General features: G+C 41.0%; 2 protein-coding genes across 5 annotated transcripts in view; one reads left to right on the forward strand and one right to left on the reverse strand.

The window, feature by feature from the left end:
* LOC128855527 (uncharacterized) overlaps window positions 1-11,273 on the forward strand; it is a 66,780-nt gene that overhangs the window by 39,331 nt on the left and 16,176 nt on the right. The gene's annotated exons all lie outside the window — the stretch shown is intronic.
* Window positions 1-11,273, reverse strand: part of LOC128855521 (tubby-related protein 4) — a 56,650-nt gene that overhangs the window by 10,028 nt on the left and 35,349 nt on the right. Inside the window, exons 8-10 of one of the 2 annotated variants that reach the window (XM_054090485.1) lie at window positions 9,594-10,955; window positions 7,164-7,874; window positions 2,808-3,140 (exon numbers count right to left, since the gene is read on the reverse strand). In XM_054090485.1, the coding sequence (XP_053946460.1) occupies window positions 2,808-3,140; window positions 7,164-7,874; window positions 9,594-10,955 (2,406 nt within the window). The remainder of the gene's footprint in view (window positions 1-2,807; window positions 3,141-7,163; window positions 7,875-9,593; window positions 10,956-11,273) is intronic. The other variant, XM_054090486.1, reaches the window with a different exon arrangement.

An 11,273-nucleotide genomic window follows, 5' to 3' on the forward strand; every position in this document is an offset into this window, starting at 1 on the left:
ACGCCCCGACGGAAGAGAAGGACGATGCGACAAAAGATTCCTTCTATGAGCGCCTGTAACGTTCCTATGAGCGCTGCCCCCGCCACGACATAAAAATCGTGCTTGGCGACTTCAACGCCACGGTGGGCAAGGAGGGAATTTTTGGTCCCACAGTCGGAAAATTCAGCCTGCACAACGAAACATCCGGTAACGGACAGAGGCTGATCGACTTCGCCGCACCAGATTCCAGCATAAGAAGATTCACCAAGCCACCTGGCTGTCTCCTGATCGAAAAACACGAAACCAGATTGATCATGTTGTGACAGATGGAAGACACGCTTCTAGTGTATTAGATGTACGTACGATCCGAGAACCCAACATCGACTCGGATCACTACCTTGTTGCAGCCAAACTGCGCACACGCCTCTGTGCAGCAAAAAACGTGCATCTACCTACGCAAAAATGTTCGACATCGAAAAGCTGAAATCACAACAGACAGCCAGAAGATTCGAAACTCGACTCTCACTCCTGCTCTCAGAGAGTACTGCCCAACAAACCGGCATGCATGAGCAATGAAGCAACATTTCTCGTTCTCTAAGTACCGCCGCCGAAGAAGAAATCGGAATCCAGCGCAGAAAGAAAGTGGGATCGCTACAGAGAGCTGAAAAAGGAAGAGAGACGTATTATCCGAAAGAAGAAACGAGAGGCCGAAATACGTGAGTGCGAAGAGCTTGAGATGTTGGCCAACAGGAACAACGCCCGAAAATTCTACCAGAAAGTTCGGCGGCTTACAGAAGGTTTTAAGAAAAGGGCGTTTTCCTGTAAGAACAAAGACGGCGAACTGGTGACTGACGTACAGAGCAATCTTAAATTATGGAGGGAACACTTCTCGAACCTATTAAACAGTGACAGCTGCGCATGTCACCGAGAAAGTGAAGATCCCGATACCCCAATCGTTGACGACGGAATTGTCGTTCCGCTACCCGATCATGACGAGGTGAGAATAGCGAGAACGCGGCTAAAGAACAACAAAACCGCGGGTGCCGACGGACTGCCGGCTGAGCTATTCAAACATGGCGGCGAGGAGCTGGTAAGGTGCATGCATCAGCTCCTATGCAAAATATGGTCAGATGAAAGCATTCCTGCCGATTGGAATTTAAGTGTGCTCTGCCCAATCCATAAGAAGGGCGATCCTGCAATTTTGCCAATTACCGCGGGATTAGTCTTCTAAATATCGCCTATAAGGTTCTAGCGAGCGTATTGTGTGAAAGGCTGAAGCCCACCGTCAACCAACTGATTGGACCTTATCAGTGTGGCTTCAGACCTGGAAAGTCTACCATCGACCAAATATTCACAATACGCCAAATCTTGGAAAATACCCATGAAAGGAGAATCGACACACACCATCTTTTCGTCGACTTCAAAGCTGCATTCGACAGTACGGAAAGGAGTTACTGTATGCCGCGATGTCTGAATTTGGTATCCCCGCAAAACTAATACGGCTATGTAAGATGACGTTGCTCAACACCAGCAGCGCCGTCAGAATTGGGAAGGACCTCTCCGAGCCGTTTGATACCAAACGAGGTTTCAGACAGGGTGACTCGTTGCCGTGTGACTTCTTTAACCTGATGTTGGAGAGCATCGTACGAGCCGTAGAACACACTCAGGCACAATTTTTTATAAGAGCGTACAATTGCTGGCGTATGCCGATGATATTGAAATATCGGCCTTAACAACCGCGCTGTTAGTTCTGTCTTCTCCAAACTGGATAAAGAGGCAAAGCGAATGGGTTTGGTGGTGAACGAGGACAAAACGAAGTACCTCCTGTCTTCAAACAAACAGTCGGCGCACTCGTGTATCGGCACCCACGTCACTGTAGACAGTTATAATTTCGAGGTTGTAAAAGACTTCGTTTATTTAGGAACCAGCATTAACACCGATAACAATGTCAGCCTTGAAATCCAACGTAGAATCTCTTTACTACTTTGGACTAAGTAGGCAACTGAGCAGTAAAGTCCTCTGTCGACGAACAAAACTAACACTCTACAAGACTCTCATCATGCCCGTCCTAACGTATGGCGCAGAAGCTTGGACGATGACAACATCCGATGAAGCGACGCTTGGAGTGTTCGAGAAAAAGATTCTGCGTAAAATTTTTAGACCTTTGCACGTTGGCAACGGCGAATATCGCAGACGATGGAACGATGAGCTGTATGAGCTTTACGACGACATAGACATAACGCAGCGAATAAAGATCCAGCGGCTACGTTGGCTGGGTCATGTCGTCCGAATGGATACAAACGCTCCGGCTTTGAAAGTATTCGATGCGGTACCAGCTGGTGGTAGCAGAGGAAGAGGGCGGCCTCCTCTGCGTTTGAAATGATCAGGTGGAGAAGGACTTGGCTTCACTTGGTGTGTCCAACTGGCGCCGGTTCGCACGAGAAAGAAACGACTGGGGCGCTTTGTTAAACTCGGCCAAAATCGCGTAAGCGGTTATAGCGCCAATTAAGAAGAAGAAGAACCCTTGTAGCGAGCACTACTGGGCAAATAAACTTCGTATTTAACTCCAGCGACTGAAGGCGTTTCGCAACGTACATTTTTTTAGCCAAGCCTTTATTATTTGAAAATGGACGCTTTTGTACCAGTTACTCGTACACTGCTCATGTGGATATGTATGTGTTAATTTAATAATTTAAAGCTTATGTACTTTTCTTTTGTCGACGCCCGTGTTCCGCCCCCATACATTGCACATATATGCACTATATACTTATGTACAGACATGTGAATGTGTAGAAACACATACAAGTATACTTATAGTAAATGCATACCTTTTGAAGTAGTTGTGCCTTTTGGAATGTTTCCAAATCACGATATTGTTTATTGTAATTGGCGCCTCCGCTTTCTTCGCCTGACCCATTTGTTCCATTGCCTTCATCGTCTGAACTGTCTATGAGACATTGCTTTTTACGATATCGCCTATTTAGTAGAGGTGAATTTAATATTTGACGAATGGGGGAACTGCTTTGACGTTTGTTCTTTTTGCTGACAGCAGGCGAAGCTGGAGAGCTGCGCGGTAGGCGCTGTGGTGTAGCAGGTGGTGTGAGACGACCCTCATCGAGGTCGCGCAATCGGCTGATAATGTTCTCTAATGTAGTAAGTGCCTGTAAGAAATATATTTAAATGATTTTAAGAAGTGTCGATGAGGATATGCAGTTGTACACATACATACTTAAGTATATGCACGGATATGTGTATATGTACATGAATACATTCAAATACAACCTATAAGACCCCTGCAGGGAAAAGCGAAACTAGTATGGAAACATTCGAGTTCAGGTGCTGGCATTTTATAAATACTAATTCGTCATTAATTAGTGCAAATTAGTTGAGTTTTTTTTTAGATAATAAAGTTTAAAACGCGTCTATAGGAGCACCATCAACATTTAATTGAAAAAACTATATCAAGTCCGTGAAATAGAGGCAAAAATGACGACTAATTTATATTTACATGAAATATATTAACATTACTTATATAAAGGGTGATCAGATCGGAGGTACTTTTTCCAATAGGGGTTTTTTGACAGTTCATGCGTGACTACTGGCAAATTAAATACATAATTTTTTTCAGTATTCATTGACTTTTTATCATGAAAAGGCTTACGCCTCAACAACGTTTACAAATCATACAATTGTATTACGAAAATCGACGCTCTGTGAAAAGTCATTCAAATTCGATGTTTACGGATGACCTAAATTGCTCACCCTTAACATGTTTTAAAAGTAGCTAATACTAGTTCTATTGACTAGCCCTACTACTTTAAATGTATTACATCAGATTCTATTTAACCTAGATGTTCCTTGTCTCAGGTTGGGAATTGTTTGAAAGCCAAATCCTTTCAGTAAATTTTCCGTGTTGCAGACAAATTTCAGAAGATCTAAAACAAGAGCATAATTGATTTCATTCGGATCCATTTGATCTCGATGAAAGATGTTCAGTCTTGTCTTTACTAGGGCAATACAGTTGTACAAGATATGCTCTGTGGTTTCATTATCCTCCAGACAGGGTCTACACTCTGTCTCATTACCAGTGTGAATTTTTGAGAGATGGTAGTTTAAGTAATAGTGACCTGTCAGAAAATCAACTATTTTCCTTGTGTCTATTTGACCTGTTGTAGGCAAAAGGTCTTATAAGCTTGGCTTGACGGACGTTTCTTCTGTGACTTCCCAATGGGTATTTCTTTGAGTATTCTCCCAACTATTTATCCTGCATTTAGCTTCTGCCCAATTGATAACACAACATCTTCTCGCAGAGACTTAATCTGCTTGAATTTCAGCCTGAAAGACGCTAGGCTATTTGCCCATTGGTTCGAAGATTTTCATATAAAATTCCCGCACCGACTCCAGTGTTAGTTTTCGAACCGTCTGTGAACCATGCGAGATTTCTTGAATCGCACCAAAATCCTCCTAGTTACCATTCAACGCGGTCAGAGATCGTGATTTCAAACTTACAGTTGAAACAAGTTTTGGAATCATATGGTTCAAGTGAAATGCCATCTGGGGAAATGAAGAAGGCACTGGCCACTGTCATATATACCACCAGTTATCGGAGCGGTGCACACTGTTCTCGATGCCAGTGGACAATCGGGTGCCTGTCGTTAGCTTCGGTAGGAAGTATGATGTTTTGATCCCAAATAGAAATCATTGGTTAAGTCCAGAGAACCTATTAACGGGATATCAGCACACTTTCTACACCGACGGATCCAAAACCAGTAATGGTAGCGGATCTGGATGGTACTTAGTACTCTTATGCTACAGGACAGATAGACACGGTATTCCTTACGGAAGTCTATGCCATCTTGAATTTGGCATACTGGCTAATTGAGAAAAATTGGCTGCGTAGCAGTATTGGAATTTGTAGTGAACGTCAAGCTGCACTGAAAGTCTTTGCTAACCCACGCTGCTCTTCGAAGTTAGTTGGTGAATGTAAGATAAAACTGAGCAGTGTTGCAAAACGCAACAGAGTTAGACTTATTTGGGTGCTTGGACCTTGTGGTATTACAAGGATCGAGTTAGCTGATAAACTGGCTAATGAAGGCTCTGCAAGTATGCCACTAGGCCCTGAATCCTTTCTAAGTATCAATTCCGCATCGATTCAACTATGGATTGACTACTTCATGAGGTCTACAAATAGAGGACGTTGGTCTGGGTTGAACTCGTGCAGAGTTGCACGTATTTTTTTAAATTATTTTTTAGGATGTACTTATTATGTAAGTTTTTTTAATCAGTTTTTGAAATCTTTTTTAATTACAGTACTTGAAGTTTCATTTAATTTGAAGCAAAAAACAATTCTGTACACAATTTTTATATGAAACAGAATGGATGTTTTTACCTACTTATATATTTGAACTGATCTAAAACTGGTTACTTTAGAATCATATTGGACTAGAATTTTTTTGGCTAGTATGAACTGGTATCTTAACTGCCGGTAGAATACGAACTGGTTAAGCTGAAAAGCAAATTGGTAAGTTGTTGTTGTTTAAAAGGTTTTACGGTTCGATAAGAGAGAGCGTTACTACTAGCCTATATATTTTTTTTGTGTTGGTCAGTCTTCATATGAACGTATGTATGTGAAGTTTCATTTCATCTGTCTATTCATTCTTTGTTTACAAGCCATTTAGTATCGACGTATCACAGTATTTTCTACAATGAAAAAAAAATCAAGTATAGTGCAGTGATTGAACTTTTATTTTTGGAAGGTTTAAAAGCAAAGGAAATTTAACATATGAACGAATGTTGAAAGTGTATAAGGACTTTTCGTCATCATTTAGTGTAGTAGAAAGATGGGTTGCTGAATTGAAACCTGGTCGTACAAGCATTGAAAACGATCCACGCCAAGGACGTCCAAATTCAGCAGCAAGCACCAACCAAATACAACGTTACGAAGCATGCCACAAATAGGAGGAAGAGCTCGGTCAACCACCTAATAGAAGTGTACGCGCCAGTTATTATTATTATTTATTTGTTATTGGGATTTAGAAAACTTTGTGCACAATGGGTGCAGCATTCGCTAACAAAAACACTTTCGAATGAGACTTTCTCAGCAACATTTGGGGGGTTTTCGAAAGTATAAAGTTAATTTTGTGCCTCGATTCATCACCATGGATGAGACTTGGGTCTATCACCATGCTCCTTAATCAAAACAAGAGGCTAAAAAGTGGTGTGAATCTTTTTCTTCGGCTTCGAAACTAGTTCGTGTTCAGAGATCAGCCGAGAAGGTGTTAGCATCAGTTTTTTGAGATGCGAAAGGAATTTTGCTTCTGGCTTACTTGCAAACTGGTACAACAATAAGTTCCGAATATTATTGTAACCTATTAGATCAGCTGAAGGAAAAAATTCGTGATAAAATACCCAGGTAGCAAAAGAAAAAAATTCTCTTTCATCAGGACAATGCACCTTGTCTCAAGAGCATTTTGAGAATGGCCAAAATCTATGAAATAAAGTTCGAATTGCTAGAGCACCTATCGTTTTCACCAGATTTGGCCCCCAGCGACTTCCAAATATTTCCCGGCCCAAAAAAAATTCATACGTTTTTCATCAAAGGATGAGGTCATAAAAGCTGTGGAAGCGTATTTTGCAGCCCGTTCAGATTCTCACTTCAGAATTGGAAAAAGTGTATTTTCGACTAAATTCAGGAATACTACACTGAATAATAAAGTGTATTTCAAACCATACAATTGTATTTTTCTTATCGAACCGCAAAACTTATTAAAACCTAGTATTTTTCCCTGTAGAGACATAGCAAGAGTGTCAGTTTTTTTAGTATGCAATAATTACATTGAAATCATAAACATGGTTAGAAGCTGTGCATTTTTAGAGCAATGCAGATATATTTTTCACTCATATTTGATTGCTATAAGAGAAGAAAAGTTGGAAAGTACTCACACAGGACCGGACTTAAATGAGTAGTTAGTTAGCTAAGGACTTTTGTAATGAATGATAATGAAAATGTGAGCACTTATTTGGTACTCAGCTGCCGTGCAGGGAATGTATGTGTGTACATATACATATGTATGTATGCTTGTACCTTATATTTATGCATGCCAGTTAATAGAAGTTAATATAAAAACCGCATGCAATGCAGAATTACTGAATTATTATTTTCTGCTTTTTTTGAAATTATGTACCTGTGCTTGTAATGAAACAGAAGCTTTTGCTTCCACAGGCGTTGCCTCGATGGCATTCAGATTGGCGTTTCCACCTTGCATTTGTCCCAACGGATCACACTGAGTTCTAACAGTATTCAAACTAGTTTGTGCCTCTCTACGTCGCCAACGAACCTCAGTTAATTGTTTTACGAAACTAAATCCATTCTCATTTTTGCGCCCCAAAAGTGGTGTGGAGCTTTCGGTGTTTGTTTCGCTGCTGCTGCCAGTTTCTTTACTTCTACTTCTGATACCAAATCGATGCTTTCGTGTAAAAAGTGGACTGTCGGTGAAGCTTGTTATTACATCCAACTTTTTCTTTCTCGGCGTACTACCGCTTTTTTTCCTTTGTTGTTGTGGTTGCTCCATATATTTGCTTTCAAAAGTGAAGTCTTTTTTATTGCTGGTGGAGACAAAACGTATTGCTTCCTCCTTTTTGGGGTCGCCCACAATTCTCTTTGGCGTCTGGCATTGTTTACACAGCTCGTTGGGATTGACACCTCGGTGACTTTTGAAACAGGTTGTTGATTGGTTGGTTTCGTTGCCACTGGTGTTACCTTCAGCAATTTCTTGAAGTTTATGTGGAATTTTGTCAAGCTCATTGCTAGTTAATTTAGTTTGACTGAAGACTAAGTCACATGAATCGAGGCTCTTCGATTTTCCCGACTTTTCCAATTTTGGTTTACGCGAATCCTAAAAAGAAGTTAGATACTTAGTCTAGTAGACTTTCATTTGATAGCTAATTTTTATGAGAAGTTTGGCAGGTATACATGCAATGGTGGTTCAAAATATGGCCACTTTTAGAAAGAAGGCATTTGATTGAGGTTTCATGGCGATTAGAACCTTACGAGGTTTAGTCTTCTTCTCGCTTGTGTAATGACAGATATTTGTATAACTCCTGTTTTGTATAACCAGAACTGTTTAGGAATGTCAAAGCTTTTCATGGTAATATTGCACCTGGAGCCTTGCTATTTACCGCCGAGGGCTTAGGTTAGGTTAGGTACAAGCGATTGCCCTGTGGGACACACTCAGGCTTCTAGCTCATTATTATGCCGCGTGGGGAACTTGTCCCTATCTCTCCTAAAATCAATGATTGCTTTTCAAACATTTTAGAGTATCGCTAATTTATGCAGATCTGGAGATATTTCAGCTCATTATAAAATTGTCAAAATAAAATGGTAAACCTACATCTGGATAGAGCAGGACAATGGTACAGAAGGTGCGAGATCGTCTCTTACTCTTCCGCATCTAGACAGTTTCCGCAGAAGTCCTGTGTTTGCATATCCACCCTCTGGGGGATGCCTATTTATTAAGCAATGCCCCGTTATAACTGAGATCAGTATGCTAAGACTGTGCTTATTTTGGCTTAGCAGAGATTCTGTGAGTTGAGCAGGGAGAGTCGGATACAATTGTTGGACGATTCTGCAGGTGGTTTCATTACGCCATCTTTCATTCGCTGTCTTACAATTTCTTCAAAGATAAGTACAATAGCTTACATGTTTTTAAGGGAGTGCCTATATACTCATCTGTCATTTTGGTGCTGGGTCTCGCTAGTCCATGTTACCTTCAAGTGAAGAGACTCAGTCATCTCGTTAAGAGATGTGCGGCATTTCATGGCTACCTTGGATGTTGTCGACTGCTTTGTGAGGGATTTTATCGCCGCCTGGCTATCAGTGAAAATGTAGATACCATCTCCAGGAATTGCATCATATTGTACCAGTGTTGCGGTTCATTAATGCCATCAGTTCAGTCTGAAAGTCATTACAGTAGTCGGGGAGCCGAAAACTGAAGGAGATCCCCAGATGTTCGGAATATACACCCCCGTCTACTCTGCCCGCGAGTTTTGAGCCATCTGTGTATACATGGATGAACTCGCCCTGTCGTACATCGTCCGGTACCCACTCTTCTCTCGAGGGTGGGAGGGTCGTGAACGTTGTAATGTCAAGTGTAGGCGGGAGTGCATAGTCCGCCAGTGCGGGAAGTTGCGAAATGCCAGCCAGAAGGGCTTACTGCTATTGTAAAGGTTTAATAAAGCACAGGAATCGGAATGAATTACCTTAACAGTGGCTAATTATCCGAAAAAATTGCGTCATTAAATATTGCTACAGCATGCGAGAAAAACATGGTACTCGTACATAAACATTTTGACCGGTTGTGATAATTTTTCTTTTTTTGTTACATTTTTGCAAAAACCCACATAAATTCAAACTCTAATTAAAAAAAATTCACAATTTTCAATCTTTTGTTCCAACCGGTCACGCTCACACGTTTGCGTCAATAGTTGTACTGAACTCTTCGAGCATTACTCGAGGGGATGTTTCCTCAATTATCTTTACAGCAACACTCGGTTAGGAGCTTTTTGTTGCTTTAGCGAAGTCTGTAATTGTTACCTAAAACGTTAAGGAAACTTACCTCGTTATTCTGTCGTTTCTTTCTGGTTCTGCGTTTGTCTACTAATATTAAACGTTTAACGGGCGCATCTCTTCGCAAAGCCATTAAAGCTTCGTCGGACGGTGTAATAGCAACTGAATCCAAATAACCAACGCTACAACTTCGGGTAATCGAATCGGGTAGAGCTGGTGCAATCGAAACTACCGTAGTTGTACGTTTCATGCGAATTTCTCCAGGCGTAGTGGATATCGGTGTGATGGCTATCAAAGCCTGCTGCGTGGGCGACTGAGTTTCTTCGTCTATATATAAAATATCACGTCGTTTTGTATTATTGCTGCTAACAGTATTAGTAACCGACGTGGAATTACTAACGCACGCAGAAGTTTTCAGTCTTGCATCCATACGCTCAAGATTCAAATTCAGATTCAATGGCACTGGATTGACGTGGCTGTTTGTAGATCGAATTAATTCGGGTAGCAAAGCATTCTTTACCTGCACAACATTATTGGTGTAATCGGTGTTACTCGAATATGACATTACTGTTGTTTGACCAGTACCCGAGACGGCCGGGCGCTCGAATATTATGTCTGCAGGAGCAACGGCATTTTTTGGGGATTGCAGTGTTGGCACCGAGCCGTCACAATATAAAGGCGATATTGCGTGACGTGACTGGCAACTGGAATTCGAACTGGAGCGACTGTAATTGTTTTTAAAGCTACTATAACCAGGACCTAGACTGCTACGTATTCCTGGCGTAGTGGCAGTAATATTTTTTGGACGCATTAGCTTGCTATTATTTGTTCCGTTGGTGGCATGAAGTAAAGTACTGTTAGGTAGTGCTGCTCTGGCGCCATTGTGGTATCCGTTTACATCTTGTGACTCAGTTGAGGAATCATCGTCATAGGATTCTGCTTTGGCCAATGGGCTAATGCCAGCACCAACGGTAGTACACTGTGTTCCATTGCCATTTAATGAATTTTTGTGTCGCGCTAATAGGTGATTAGGTCGTGGTGACATCGGTGCAATTGGTGGGGATGAATCGTTAAGACGACGATGTGCCGCTGCTGTTGTTGCTTTCGCTTGCGATTCTGCAATTGTTGTTTGTATTTGATTGTAATTATTGCCATTACCCCTGGCGCCATTTAGCAGAGCTACATCATCTTCGTCTTCGGAGAAAATATTTGGATTAAAATTTGGATCCGGCCCCGAAGGAAAATCATCACGTAGTTCAGTTATAACTAGTGTCATTTGTCTTGGCTGCAGGTGTAATACGGACGTTTTATACGTTATTTGGCCTAAATTGGCTGGGACGGTTTTAGCAAGTCCATGAATTTTAAATTTGGTACCCCATATATTTGAGGTAACCTCAACCAGTTTCTCCTCCTATGGAAAGTAAAATGTGGAGTTTTTGTTAAAAATGTTTCTTTTGGCGAATAAATAGAATTGTGTAGTAATTAATAGAAATATTTATAATAAATCTACAAATGTATGCAATCTGTTTGCGTGTATATTAACAGAAACTATTTTCGAAGTGCCAATTTTATCTAACTTAGTCTCCTCACAGTGAAATATGATACTGAATTATTTCAATATAATATTACCACAACAAACTTGATGCATAAGTGTGACGCTCTAATGCCCTAAATATATTTAACTGCATAAATTTATGTTGAAGTTGAGGTGAGTGCAAAGAGAAAAGTA

The sequence above is a fragment of the Anastrepha ludens genome, chromosome 2 (assembly GCF_028408465.1).
Source record: "Anastrepha ludens isolate Willacy chromosome 2, idAnaLude1.1, whole genome shotgun sequence".
Taxonomy (NCBI): domain Eukaryota; kingdom Metazoa; phylum Arthropoda; class Insecta; order Diptera; family Tephritidae; genus Anastrepha; species Anastrepha ludens.